The 15,279-nt window shown below is 40.4% G+C and overlaps 1 protein-coding gene and 1 long non-coding RNA gene across 5 annotated transcripts in view; both read right to left on the reverse strand.

Annotated features, from left to right (window-relative positions):
* Window positions 1–3,480: 3,480 nt before the first annotated feature.
* On the reverse strand, window positions 3,481–7,955 carry LOC106147386. The gene is made up of 2 exons (XR_001232267.1): window positions 7,813–7,955; window positions 3,481–7,590 (listed from the first exon to the last, which is right to left on the reverse strand). It is a non-coding gene; the product is annotated as an uncharacterized LOC106147386 (long non-coding RNA).
* Window positions 7,956–10,948: 2,993 nt separating this feature from the next.
* Window positions 10,949–15,279, reverse strand: part of Hnrnpc (heterogeneous nuclear ribonucleoprotein C (C1/C2)) — a 52,323-nt gene continuing 47,992 nt past the window's right edge. For all 4 annotated transcript variants that reach the window (XM_005412106.2, XM_005412105.2, XM_005412104.2 and 1 more), the window contains 4 exons: window positions 14,177–14,337; window positions 13,084–13,197; window positions 12,745–12,905; window positions 10,949–12,650 (listed from right to left, as the gene is read on the reverse strand). In XM_005412106.2, coding sequence (XP_005412163.1) covers window positions 12,567–12,650; window positions 12,745–12,905; window positions 13,084–13,197; window positions 14,177–14,337 — 520 coding nt within the window. In that variant the 3' untranslated portion in view covers window positions 10,949–12,566. The remainder of the gene's footprint in view (window positions 12,651–12,744; window positions 12,906–13,083; window positions 13,198–14,176; window positions 14,338–15,279) is intronic.

Consider the following 15,279-nt stretch of genomic DNA (forward strand, 5'->3'; position numbering starts at 1 on the left):
AAATCTAAATATTAAATCAAAATCTAAAATATTAAAAGATTGAGATAAAGACCTTCTAAGACTTAATCTTCTAGAAGACAGAATAGGAAAAACTCTTGAAGACATACAAAGACATAGGTGTAGGCAAAAACTTTATGAATAAAATCCCACTTGCACAGGAAATATTACAAAGAATCAGTAACTGGGATCACATCAAATTAAAAAGCTGTTGCACAGCAAAAACCACAAGTTGGGCATGGTGGCCCATGCCTGTGTTGCACAGGAAATATTACAAAGAATCAGTAACTGGGATCACATCAAATTAAAAAGCTGTTGCACAGCAAAAACCACAAGTTGGGCATGGTGGCCCATGCCTGTAATCCCAGCACCCGGGATGTTGAGGCAGGAGGATTGCTGCAAGTTAAGGCCCGCTTGGGCTACAAAGTGAGTTGAAGGCCAACCTAAACTGCATAGCAAGACCCTATCTCACAAGGACAAAAAAAGAAAGGAATTACAAAGAGAGTGAAGAGACAGCCCATAGAATGAGCAAAACTTTTACCAGCTACACCTCAGACAAAGGACTAACATCTAGAATATATAAAGAACTCAAAAAAACCAGACCCACCCCAAATTTAAAGACCCAATCCAAAACTGGGCATCTGAAGTGAATAGACTCTTCTCAGAGGGAGAAGTACAAACAGCAAATAAAGATGTGAAAAAATGTTCAGGGGCCAGGGATATAGCTCAGCAGAACAGTGCCTGCCTAGCAAGTGCAAGGTCTTGAGTTTGGTTCCTGATACCAGCCCCCCACCAAAAAAAGAAAAAAATGTTAAACATCACTGGTCATTTGAGAAATGCAAAGTAAAACAACACTGAGATTCCATGTCATTCCAGAAAGAATGGCCATCATCAATAAATCAACCAAAAACAAATGTTGGTGAGGCTGCGGGGGAATCAAAACTGTAGTATGGGGCAGTGCTGGGCATGGTGGTGCAGGCCCGTAACCACAGCACTGGCAGGCTGAGGCAGGAGGAATGCTATGAGTTCGAGACCAGCCTGGGCCACAGAGTGAGTTCAAGGCCAACCTGAATTGCATAGTGAGACCCTGTCTCAAAAAAAAAAAAAAAAAAAAAGAAGGAATGATTTACAGGGCTTAGGGATTGGGACAAGAAGATGGATGATGGAGTGTGACAAACACACAGGTAATACAAGAATTGCTCTTTGGCAGTGGACAGTTGTGTGTATTGGTTATGGTGGTACCACATGAATCTGTTCTTGCAATAAAGTACACAACTGCACATACACTCATGGGTGCATGTAAAATCTAAAGAGATCTGAATATGGCCAAGTTTAGTTAATAGTAATGTATCAGTGTTGGCTCCCTAGTTTTGACAAATGTCAGCATTCAGATATTAACGTTAGAGGAAACTGGATGCGGGGTACTACTCAGCTATAAAGAAAGATAAACTTTACAGGTAAATGAACACAACTAGAGACCATACTCATAAGTGAAATATATCAGGCCCACATGTCTAAACACCATATTGTCTCACTAGTATAAGAACCTGAAAGAGTGAATAAAAATTAGGAGGTATGATAGATAATGGGAAACGAAAGGAAACTGCTCAAAAATAAAGAACAACTGGGATGAGGGAAAAGAGAAAAGGGGAAAATTATGTACATATGTATACATAGCGTAACTAACATAGTTGTACTACTGACTTCTATTACTTTATTGAAAGGAACAGTTAACATTTAATTGTTTGATCAACCTTACATGTCTATATTTGTTTTCCTGAGTAACCAATTTGAAGATATCAATATGTAATACAACCACCATTGTTAATTTCCTATCACCTTGTCTGAAATTCAGTGTTGCTTGTATTGTTTTGTGTTATTTTGTAAATGTATATCTGTTTGTTATTGTTTTCATTCTTTTATCTTTAAAATAAAAAAATAATTTTAAAAAGCAACTTTCATACTCTGGTTTCTCTTCAGATCATATAAATCTTTCACCTTTTAAAATGCAACTTTCTATACTGTCTGCCACATTTATGTAAACCTAACATTATTCCAACATATAAAAGCTTATTTGGATAAAGAAAAGATTCTTTGGGCCAGGGATGTAGCTCAGCGGCACAGTGCCTGCCTGGCAAGCACAAGGCCCTAAATTCGATTCCTGGCACCAAAAAAAAAAAAAAAGATTTTTTAAAAAATGTGATACTATGGCACACTGAAATAGCCCAGGAGAGGTGACAAATGTGAAGGCATTTCTTGGTAATTTCATTTTTAGTTCTATACCCAACAGAAAAATACACATATGTTCAACAAGACACCACTAGGATGTTCATAGTTTTATTCATAACAGCCAAAATTTAAACAGTTCAAATGCCTACTAGCAGAATAAACTATTGTATACAATGCAATCATATATAGAGCAGTACAAATAAACCACCTTCAACATGCAACACAACACAGATGAATTATATAGACATAGTGTTGAATCAAAGAAGTCAAATAACTTTTTCTCCATTTATTTGAAGTTTAAGAATAAGCAAAACCAATCTATGAAGTGAGAGTAACAGATATCCTTGGACTAGAGGTGTAGAAGCTGGAAGGGAGCATGCATGAGATCTGAGTGCTGGTGACATTCCAATCTTGATTGCTTGCTGCCGTGTGTGTGTTCACTGTGAAAACTAACAATTGTATGCATGATTTGTGCACTTCATGGAAATTATACTTCAACAAAAAGCTTACCAAAAAGCAAACACACACTAAATTAGGTAACACTACACACCCATTAAAAAACCTAAAGTTAGCCAGGTGTGGTGGTGCATGCCTGTAATCCCAGCACTAGGGAGGCTGTGGCAGCAGGAGGATCACCACAAGCTCGAGGCCAGCCTGGACTACATAGTGAGTTCAAAGCCAGTCTGAACTCCATGGCAAAACTCTGTCTAAAAAAAACAAAACAAAACAAAACAAAACCCTAAAGTCAAAAGAATCAACCAGAAAGAATGTAGAGCAACTGAATTGTTCATTTGTAGCTAACAAGAATGTGTTAGTATAATACAACCACTTTATACTGTTTGGCAGTATCTATTAAAGCTAAATATATGGATACTCTACGACCCAACATTTCCACTGATTTATAGACCCAACAGACAAGCATGTACAAAACGTTCTCACAGGCATGTGTGAGAAGGTTCATAGTAGTGTTATGCCAAACTGAAAATCCGAGTTTTCAATGCAGCTACAGCTTATTCAGACCAGTTATAGCTAAGAACTGCAGTGAATTGTGCAGCATCCTTCAGTCAGTTGGGAACAGAAGCTAGTAGTTAAATATTCCAACTTCCAGTTCTCTTATCTGTCAGACAAATGGGGAAGTATTCTGTATCCGCTATCAGCAACATATCCTTATATTAGTTTTTCCTAACTGCCCCAACCTCCTTTCTCCCTCCTCCCTCCTGCGCCCCCAAGTGAACTACTGCATCCATCTTTTTCTCAAGCTCTGCTCTCAGGGTTAGCCCAAACATTAACAGTGCAATCAATACTCTTCTATTTACATGTTGCTCAAATATGTGCAAGACCTGCCCATGGTGACAGCAGAGGGGCAATGTAGCGGAAGTAATACAGAGGCATGAGGGAGGTTTGCATGTTCTGTTTATCAGAGAAGTGTTTCAACGGGCATATTCACTTTTCTTGGTAAATCTTCAAGCTATAGATACCCAAGATATATATATGGTACACAGCTGTCATCCTAGCTCCTGAGAAAGCTGAGGACGAGCAGAAGGATCATAAGCTTGAGGGCAACTTGGGTAAGTTAGCAAGACTCTGTCTCAAAAAGGGTTGAGATAGTAGATGTGGTTGACGCACATCTGTAATCCCAGTGCTGGGGATGAGGCAGAAGGATTAACAGCAAGGCCACCTTGGGCTACACTCTGATTTCCCGGTCAGCCTGTAGCATGAAATGTGGTCTCGAAAATAATATAAAGGGCTGGAGATGTACAGGCCCTAGGTTAGAAAGCAAGGCTGAAGAATTAACCTCGTGACATAGCTGAGAAGCGACAGTGCTCTGCACCAGCTCACAGGGGTGCACAGGTTAATTCCTCGGCCTTGCTTTCCATTTCCAAGGCCACCTTGCCCAGGGCCAGCCTCCCCAGTTTGCTCCTCCTCCGTCCCACACACCCACCCAACATGTACTATCTCCAGACACAGGGAGTACTGGGGATACCTTAACGAGCACTAAGAGACGGGGTCCCTGCTGAACTATAATACAAACACAATAACCAATCACACAAAGTAGAGCTGTAATTTTTAAAAATGGGAGGCTCCTCGTATGAGTGCCACATATGTTAAAATCTTTAGGATGAATAGAACTAGTAACTAAATGGGGAAAGGTGGGAGAGTGCATGAGAGTGAAGAGGGACAGAGAGAGGTCCAATGTGGTAACAGGGAAAGCGAGGGAGCACAGGGTAAGGGAAGACACATGGGCAAGGGGCAGACCGCCTTTGGCCTTTCAGAATTAGGATGTCTCATTATCTTCTAAAAGCAAATGAAGCCAGAATGGTTTTAAGCCAAAAACTACCAGGATATATGTACTTTGGAAAGATCAATATGGCTGTGGTATGAACAAATGATTACAGAGATCTGAGTACATGTGGGCAGATAAGACCACTGCAGTATGCCAGAGCAAGATGAGGGTAACTGATGGGGACCAAAGGTGAACATGGACAGAAATAAAATGATGCAACAGGTAATCCAGGAGACACCGTAACAGTACATGTAAAATGTGCCATCTTTACCTCAGATCACAGCAATCATAAACATGCATCTGTACCAGCTAGATACAGTACGCTCATTGTTCAAAGCAGGCATTAAGGACTCGGAATACAGCTCAGCGGCACAGCCCCTACCTGGCAAGCACAAGGTCCCCTGTTAATTTCCAGCAGCCTGCCCCTCAAAAAGTGGGCATTAAGTTTAGCTTTCTGGTGCATTAGGAGAAAAGACAAGTGCGTGTAAATTGTGCCCAGAGCATTCTGAAGCTGTTTAGTGCAAGTATTCCTTAAGAAAATTGAGAATTGCCATAAAGCTGCAGGGGGAGGAGGGGAGCTATGGAATTACAAATAACACTCCCCCCAAAACTGAAAAGAGGGGCAAAAATAAAAACTGAATTTAGAAAGGAGTGAGTATGAAAAGTTCCTGTAAAGGCTATCATGACACCAAGATGATGTTTCTAGACTGGAGAGATGGAGGGAAAAGGGCCGCTGAGTGCTTGCTGACTCAGAAGTGAGGTTCCGTCGCAGGGTTAATACTTTGTAGGCAAGATCTCTGCGCTCAGGAGGGTGCTTAGGACAAAGCAGCATAAGCTTCACCGTCCTGCTGCCATGTGCCCTACCACATGCTATGTAGGGGTCATAGGGCAATCGCATTGCTGGAAACTGTATTCCCAAGTGAGGGAATGAACCGTAACACAAGGCTGTCTCCAGAGATGGCACATAATAGTAAGGACACTGGTAGACTTCTCCGGTGACTAGATTTTACCAGATACTTTCTGGTGCTTAGAGCAGAGCTGGGATACCCCTACAAGGAAAACAGCTTAACAGCAGTCCAGGACACCCAGGGACAAGGACAGAGACCACCGCGGTACACAAGCAGGTAACTTCTTGGCAACCTGACCCCAATGGCTACTTCTGAAACTGTTAGGTATGACTTAGCTGGTGCTAGAGAAGCAACTTTTGTGGAAAGAATATAAAGTTTTAGGAAAGGGTACTGTTTGGCTTAGCAATAAACACCCCAGAAAGTTCCAAAATAGGAAAGCCAAATATTGTACACCTGGGTAAGTCTAACTGGCAGCTGGTCCCAGCTGGTTATCTAGTGGACTACCTAGCCCCACTAAAAGCTCTCACTCTAATTTCCTCAAGGAGAGCTAAGAGGGCTCAAACATCTATGCGTGTAGAGCAAGTATCCCACACTATATTGCACCTATTTGGAACAGACAGGACCATGGTCGTGAAGAAGCTTTTTTTTTTTTGGCACCAGGAATTGAACTCAGGACCTTGCACTTGCCAGGCAGGCGCTTGTGCCATTGAATTATATCCCTAGCCCTTTAGGAAGATTCGTAAGCTTGCATGGAACTAGTAATGCTATTAGCCTATGAATAAGCTGCAAATGGATGAGCCATTAAACTTGATTCCTGGGTCTGCCAACTTGAGGAGTAAGGCTTATGCTCCAAATACACTGGTTTATTTTTGTGGGTCTGGAACTCCGTGCTCATTAAAAGTCCCTTGGGGAAAGACACATATTCTATGAGCTCTTGAAAGACACCACAGGTTGCTCATTAGGCCAGCATGCAAGTGTGAAGGAACAGGGTGAGAACTTTGTGAACGTAACAGTGATTTTTGGCAAGATATTTGCCAAGAACATTGTCTGAGCCAGAAGAAATGGTTTTAAATAGGCGATCTGGGTGCCCCAGAAAGAGCTAAGTTACATGGGTAGGAGAGCCTGTGTCTTCGCACTTTGGAAGGGCAACCAAGCTCCATACTGTGGGAAGGTTTCTTCTCATTTTGGAGAGAAGGTGCTGAGATGCAGTCGCTCTCCCAGGCTCAATACTTCTGAACTTAGTTTCCTGCTCTAAGATTCAAAATCCATGGCTAAGTTAAAACACAGGTTGAAATTTTGGCTCTACCATGAGGACTTGGAAACACCTGATCTCTTTCAAATCCTTTGAAACATAGTAATTACTTCTATACCTAACATGATCACAGTAAATATTAAGAACCTATGATTTTAAATGTTTGCATAGCATCATTTGAGGATAACCTTTGAGCCTGAGCCGAGTGCCAAGATCCCTCCTTCGGAAGTTTATCTCACAAGAGGCAGTAAGGTGTGGGCAACATGGACATTCCTGCAAATCCCTCACCGCCAGGATCTAGGTGCTAGAGGCTAAGAAACTACAGTGAACAAAGGACATGCAACAGCTTCAATGTCACATTTGTTCATGTAAGTTATGAGGTATAACCACGTATAAGCACTTGCCTAGAAATTTCTATTATTTGTACTACGCTACTCAAAGTAGGTACATATAGCTAAAGAATTAAAAATAAAATTGAAACTAATTCAATCACACTGAGCACATTTTAATACCATCACCGTCACTAGCTATCACACCGGTCCACTTATAAAACGTATGCATGCTTATACCAAGCTTTACGGGCAGTCTGAAAAAGCAACTGGTAAACTGAGCTTGGCTAACTCTTTAATACACTGCGTCCTACCTCAGAGAACAAGGGATTTTGCCTTTTCACCTTCTAACCTTATCAATGTCTCTCTACATCCTTTTTACTTTGGAATGCCTAAGGACTCTCTCCTTATCAGCTGTTACAGTTAAGCTTAGGAACTACAGGCGTCCTTTCATTAACTTCCTTACCAGAAGGTAACCCAGGGACACTAGAACAATGCTCTGAAAGCCGTGTGCTTTCCACCATGACCCACCTAACGTCTTCCTCCTCACCAAAGGAAACTTCTGTCTCACCTGATAAATGGCTCCCTACTTCAGTAGTAAGTCAGAAATATAGGAACTTGAAAACTATTGATGAGGGGCTGGGGATTTAGCTCAGCGGCAAAAGCGCCTGCCTGGCATGCGCAAGGTCGTGAGTTCGGTTCCTGGTACCGGAGAAAAACAAAACAAAACAAAAAAAAAACTATTGATGAGTCTCAACCATAGATTTGTTTTTTTTTCTTCCAGTACCAGGAATCGAACTCATGACCTTGCACTTGCCAGGCAGGCGCTTTGCCGCTGAGCTAAATCCCCAGCCCCATACATTTGGTATATACCTGTTTATCATTTTTAAAAGCACCCTAAGGTAATTTTAACGCATGTCTCAAGTCGAGACCTTCATCCAACTTTAAAAATTTAGAGCTGGGCATGGTGGCACAGGCCTGTAATCCCACCACTTGGAAGGCTGAGGCAGGAGGATCATTCCAAGTTTGAGGCCTGCCTGGGTTACAGTGAGCAAGTCCAGGCTCAACTGCATAGTGAGATGCTGTCTCAGACCAAAAAAAGATGAAGAAAAAAAGTACCAATAAATTTAATTTTTTAAAAAAATCTAAAGATACTAAATACAACTTTTTAGATCTGCTTAAAGTCTATAGTTATTTTTGCATAAGTGAATTTTTCTCATACCTTCAGATAATGGTTTCCTCACCCTTCCTCCTGTCCCCCACCCCCTCCCACCAGATGCCTATCATCTTAATCTCAACTCTTCATGGCTTTTGTGCTTGGCAATTATACCATGACATAGTCTTTTCTCATGTTGCTTTCCCAGTAGAATTTAAATCACAAGGGAAGATGCTTAATCTACAAGAGCACTTTTACTCCAACACTTGGATGGGTCTTTTCGTATTTAAAACAGGAAACTTACTACAGATTGAAGCCAGGGCCTTGTGCATGTCAGGTAAGGGCTTCATCATCACCAAGCCACAGACCCAGTCCCAAGTGAACTATTTCTCTGTGTCAAGCATGGTGATGCATGTCTACATCGCAAACAGCCTGGGTGGCTGAAGCAGGACAACTGAAAAGAACGAGCCAACCAGTCTAGGAAACTTAGAACCTACCTCAGTGGGGGAAACAAAACAAAACACCGAAAACTAACTTTAGCTACTAATCTAACCACTTTTAAGGGCTCTGTAATTTAAAGTCACTCCTTTCCTGTTATCTCCCGTGCATCAAACCCTGTGCTTTGCGCATACTAGGCAACTAATCTCAGGAATGTCCACAGCCCATGACTTACTTTTAGGTTCTTGAGAACACCGAATTCAAACTTGCAACTTTTGCATACCTGTAACCTATAAATTCATAAAACCTTAATCCCACAGCAGATATGTAACTATCTTTCACAGTGTCTGGCCAGTTTTTACTCTCCCAAGGGCTTTACAAACCCTTAAAAACCGCATGTGTTCCATCACAACAAATGGTTATTCTGTCAAATTCAACACTGATTAAATGAGGGTCTTTAGTAGCTTATATCTGTATGTAATCATTTACTGGCAATGTATTTCATATCAGTGTATAATTTTCAATTGCTTTCAAGTTGTCAGAAAAGTGTTTTCTTGGATGCCTCTGGATTCAACTAAAACTCACTTTCTTAGTTGAAACAATCTCTACTATAGCCAGAAATGCAAATGCCCCTTGACACTGGTCCGGCTGATTTTTTTCCTTATTGGAGAAAAAGATCAACCTTTAAAAGGACAAACTATGTGACCAAGTTCTTGGGTTTTCCCAGACCATGTCAGTCACTGATGATGTTTCCTCTCCAGAAAACTCAATTGTTGAAACAGTCATTCCCAACAGTACGCCTTTGCACCTGATCCCTTTAAATGTGTCTCTCTCTTCTGCAGCTACAGAACACATCATTTTAGTATCTAAGTACATCAAAACCAGAACTGCTAAGTATAAGCCTGCCCTCACTTATTTTTGTACTTTCCAGACTGTGTAGGTTTTTCACCTCATAGTTTGTTCATAATATACTGCTGCCAAGTTGTGTACTGGGGTTCCTTTATGGACAACCTCTGCCTCACATGGTTAGTTTATTCTCTTCATGTATTTTTTTACTTCCGGTAACAGGTATCGAACTCACGACCTTGCGCTTGCCAGGCAAGCGCTGTGCTGCTGAGCTAAATCCCCAGCCCCTTAATTTGTTCTCTTTTTATTTAACTCCAGTTCAGGTTCCTCCAGTTCATCATAATCCTTTTCTCTGTGCTTGCATTGTTCTTGTCTATAATACCGGAAACAGGTATAAAAAACACCCCCCCCAGTTTTAATATCAAAAATTTTAAAAGTCTTACATAGTGACATGAGCTGGAAGCAGAGAGCCATCCTTTCACACATTTAAATTTCTCACCCAATCCCACTTGACAGCTTTTTGTTCCAAGAATACAAGAGTAGTCCTAAACACCCTAAGCACCAAGGTTCCCAATTAGAAACTTCAACACCAGAAAGTAAAGTTTCTTTTTAATCACTCCCTTCTCTCTGGTTGTCCAACTGGCTGGAAGCTATCCTGCAGGATTCTTCTCTATTTTTGACTTCATGGCGTTAAAGACACTTTTGCTCTCAATTACATACTAAACAAAAATGCACAGACCTTTTAACTCTTCATTCCACTGAAGGAAAATCCTGAGACAGAGACAGACACATTACCTCAAATTCTCTATTTTTTCTGACTAAATATCCGTCAATTCCTTCTCCATTATTGGCAGAGCCATGCCTACAGCACTACCAGATTCAATCTCACTTTCTAGTGCCGAAGATTGAAATGTCACAATGACTACAACCCTACTACATGTATCCATGGCTTTAAGACTGCTAATAAAGTTTCTTAAAAAGCCTAAACTACATGATTTGATTTCAATTGACATTTTACCCTTTGTAATTTAACCATCTTTTGCTGAGCATTGATGTACAAACGTAAACGTTAAAGTACGGATTAAACAGATCTATCAGGGGCCAGGGATTTAGCTCAGCGGCACAGCGCCTGCCTGGCAAGCGCAAGGTCATGAGTTCGATTCCCTGGACTGGAAAAAAACAACAAAAAAAGATCTATCATTTTTACTGTTCTCTTAGATACAGATTACTGTAATCCACAGCTCCGTAAGACCTAGTGTGAGAAGACTCTTCCCCAAGGCAACCTACTGTATTGTATTTTCAGCAATAACCTAACATGTGTATTCCAACTTTTCAGAGTGTGGTCATACTCTTGCGATTACTAAGTCCCTCCAATAGACCTACTTTCCTAGAGAATTAAAAGCAACCACCAATCTGAAAGAACACAGTAATAAAAAAAACAACCAGAAATAAAAACTACATATATTGCTTTGTGTGTGTGTGGGGGAAGTCCTATGTAGACAGCCAAAGTGGACAATGAATTCTGGACTGGTTTGTCTAGTATCTTTCAAACATAAACAACTAATGCTATAATGTTCAACAGGTTTTATTAGCATCCTGGGCTTCTGAAATTTTCTTCTACATATCCAGTTGATTTTCTAGTCAAGGGTTACCTGCTGAAAGCTCAACAGAGATGACATTCGATTAGAAAATAGCTTTACAACATGCATTTGGGGTCCAAGGGTAAGCTATAGTTCTAGTTCTTCCTTCTTTCAATTTTGCTTCATACGGTACACAAAAGGTGCACAAATCTTCATAAACAAGACATGACTCTTGCCCACAGAAGGCAGGGTGTGACAAGTGCCTTGGCACCATGCTATGAACAGCAACTTTACATGGATTCCAAAGTTTGTGTATACATTAAAATATCAGTTCCTATCATGAATGTGATCACTATGTATACCTAAAATGTACCAATAAACAACACAAATTATCAGTTCCTTTCCTACTATGTTGGAAAAACTAAAAGATAAACACAGGACAACTAGGTAAACAACTAGGTAAGCATCACAATTCTGGCAGCAACCTAACATATCCATCCTTAGAAATTTAAGTACTAAGTGGTACAGTATCATAAAACTCAATGCAATTAATTAAACTGAGGGGTAACAACAGAGGATTAGTTCGTATGTATATAGTCGCTGTGTTGTAAATAAATGTAGGAACCCTCAATCACCTGCTCAGTTACCTGGGAAGGCACACACTACAGAAGACAAGGAAAGAAAAGGCTTTCCTACTTATAACAAGACTGAGGCAGAGTCAAACTCCAGTAACAGGTTAACTGGGGGTGTCATAATTAGAAAGATCTTCACTCCATGGAAGTTACTTTACTACTTAATGCAACATCCATCTTGACTTGTGTGTAACAGTATGCACAACGAACATGAATGGCTGCAAGAGAAATATACAGTACACACAACATTCCGAAGGTTTTGTGGAGGCTGCTGTAAAACAAAGATTTTGTAGTAAACAATTATACAAAAATAAAAAACCAGGTTGTTTTTCTCCAAATTCCTGGTTTAATAAGGACTTGTTTATTTTGAGAAAAAAGATCCCAAACATCAGGCTTTCACAAAAAATAACCCACAGTATCAACTTTAGAAAACAAATAAAAGACTATTACACTAATTTTTCTAGAGGATGCATTTGACATGCTGACTCTCATTCACAAAAATACATTGTTACATGTGTTCAACAGCCCCACTAAGTACTTGATGTGGGGAAACACACAGACCTCTTAACTCAAAGCTGCTTGCAGATGCTACAACTAAATGAGATTGCCTTTGCAGTTAGGGAAGCAACTACTAAAATCATGTATAAATGGAAATAACTGTACTCCCTGCATAACGAGATTATTGTGGAGACAGCTAATAAAAACCATACAACCTTTTTATTGTTAAGTCATGAAGAGGTATCAAAATTAAAAAGCAAAAATTACAGGATAAGACTTAACAAAACTACTAGAGCGTCAAAGGAAGTGAAAGTGGTACTAGGCGCAGGGCAATTCGAACAGGGAAGGGCAAAGATGGGGACAACAGTGAGCATGTGCTGAAGATACTAGGGGCGAGGATCTGGTGAAATTCTGATCTTAAACAAGCGCCTAGGTAAGAGAAATAATGAGACAAGACTTCTAAACCCCACTATGTGCTTAAGAGTCATCCTCGCCATTGGCGCTGTCTCTGTCATCCTCTCCTTCCTCAGCCTCTTTTTCATCATCCTTGATCAACTCCAGCTGTGAGAAACAGATACAAATAGTGGAGTTAGAGACACTCCGCGTGTCCCTGGCCCCCCTCCACCACCTCTGTTTTCTTTCCCATAGTTTTCACCTGGTCATCCCCCCGATCTTCATTATCGTCATCATCCAGTAGATCCCCCTCCTCAGCGGAGTCATCCGCAGCACCCTCAGACTCCATCTTCACATTAGTCTCATCTTTCTTTAGGGAGGTGCTGGTCTGCTCCTCTTCGGACTTATCGTTCTTCATCTCCACTAAGGAAGAGAAGGACAAGTCTCTTGGAGCAAGGATATACAGAGTCCACACAGATGTTCTTCTCAATTTAAATACCCACAGTTTGTTCAATTGCTTTACATTTCACTAATCCAATATATATTTTCAACTCTCTTAGGCAAATAACCTAATTTTATGCACAAGAAAATATATCATTACCTGCTTGTTTGCTCTGCTCCTTTTCAATTTTCTCCAGGCTTTCCAGTAAAGAATCCACTTTTTGTTTTATCTGGGTCAGCTCCTTCTTAATGGCCTGAAGGTCATCTCCTTTCACTTTAACATAAACAGTAGCTTAGATTAGAATTAAACCAGAATCTAATAGTGACCAAATACATTCCCACTACACTACAAGCCAAAAAGAGAGGCCTGGGGAGAATCGGGCCAGTACCCAATTATAACCAAAAAAGGAAACCTCTGATTTGCTGTTGTATTTCCCTTAGCAATAGTGTCACAACTACAGAATCTCCCCCCAAAATATATGCACACTTCAGCAGTTTGATGTACTAGTAACGTCTGGAAGTTAATGGCCAGCAACACCAAGCATTTCATATAGTTGTATTAATCTCATGACACCTCAATAAATTTAGTATTATAATATTTTGTTTTCTTGTATATGGGCTTGTTAAATAACTCAAATGCTACTTTTAGGGCACTTTATACATCTTATCTGATTTACACTTAAGGAGTTCCATACAGAAAACTAAAAAGAAGTTCTCAAGTGGGGGAAATACACCTGAATTTAATTCTTGAAGTGCACAAGGAAATATTTCATACATCCATACAAATAGGTACCTTGCCTCTAGTCTATGAGCTTTCTGAAAATTATCATGCTGCTAAGGCACAAAATCAGTCTAAATCTTAGAAGCAGCCTATGTCCATCAACAGATGAATGGACAAAGAAAATATATTTTTATACACAGTGGAGTTCCACCCTGTCGTAAAGGATAAATCTGAGCCATGTCCTTAAAAACACAATGTTAAACGAAAGACAATCAGACACATAAGAACTATCACAGAACTCCTCTTATGAGAAACCCAAAATATAAGTAATTAAAAAATCTAAAGACAGGATCAGGTTGCAAGTAAGATCTTTTGCAAATGTAACATGTACTAGAGATGCAGGGGAAGAGAAACACACTGCCTTCTTTTGTTGGTGCAAAGCTATGTGCACAAAAGTTCAACCCTGTAACTCCACTAATTTCTATACTTAAAAATAAGAAACATCAAAATCACAAAGCCAAAAAAAACATACACTTTCCAGACTTGGACGAAGATCCCCGCTGGCCACTCTTAGAATTGAAGCCACTTTTGCCCCTTCGTGAGGTGTTTCCCGATACACGCTGGCGTTTCGAGGGCACTACGGCCCGAGCAATAGGAGGAGGAGGAGGAACACGTGCTGGGTAACTGTACATCCTATTGGATAAAAGAATAACAGAATTCCTTCACACTTAATGAGATCCAAAGGTGACTGTACAAAATTATATCCACTGTCCCTCAATGCTTTTTCTTTATGGAGACCATATCTCACTATGTAGTACTGGCTGGCCTTAGATCCAAGGTCTTCCTCCCCAACCATTTCAGTGATGAGACTGTAAGCATGCATCACCATGCCTGGCTCTCAGTCATTTTGTTAGGTTAATTTCACTCAAAGACCAGCATAAATTGCCGTTTTCTATGAAATACTGTTAATGCTACCTGTAATAACTATTACCTATATACATATATACCTAATAATACATGGAAAATTTGCCTTGAGTACTGAATATAAAAAGCTGCTTCTATACTATGGCAGCTTCAACAGATTATTTATAGTCATCTTTACCCTGGCTTTATTCTTTTCATATACATACACTAAACACCTGACATAAAGCCAAATAACCGAATCTGCAAAGAAGAGTTCTTGGCCAAAACCTGATCTTTTCAGCACAGAAACAATGTCACTACTAGTGGTATGTTGACCAACATGTAACAGTGTAGACTATTTCTGAATATAAAAACAAGCAGCACAGGTGTGTGATTAAAAACAACCAACTGCTCTTCCTAACTGTAATTAGAAGTTTTAACAAATGTGGTACAGAAGACAACTTTGAACAAATCAACTTAGTTAATATTTTGCCTATTTTCTAAGAATGTTAATGACAGAACATTTTACTAAACAAACAATATGAGCTGGGCATGGTGATGCATGCCTCTAATCCCAGCACTCGGGAGGCTGAGGTACGAGTATAGTTGGGAGTTTGAGACCAGCCCAGGCTACAATGTGAGCTCAAGGCCAGCCTGGGGGCTGGGGATTTAGCTCAGCGGCAAAAGCGCCTGCCTGGCAAGCGCAAGGTCATGAGTTCGGTTCCCGGTACC

Source organism: Chinchilla lanigera, unplaced genomic scaffold (assembly GCF_000276665.1).
Source record: "Chinchilla lanigera isolate Chin_1 unplaced genomic scaffold, ChiLan1.0 scaffold00149, whole genome shotgun sequence".
Taxonomy (NCBI): Eukaryota; Metazoa; Chordata; class Mammalia; order Rodentia; family Chinchillidae; genus Chinchilla; species Chinchilla lanigera.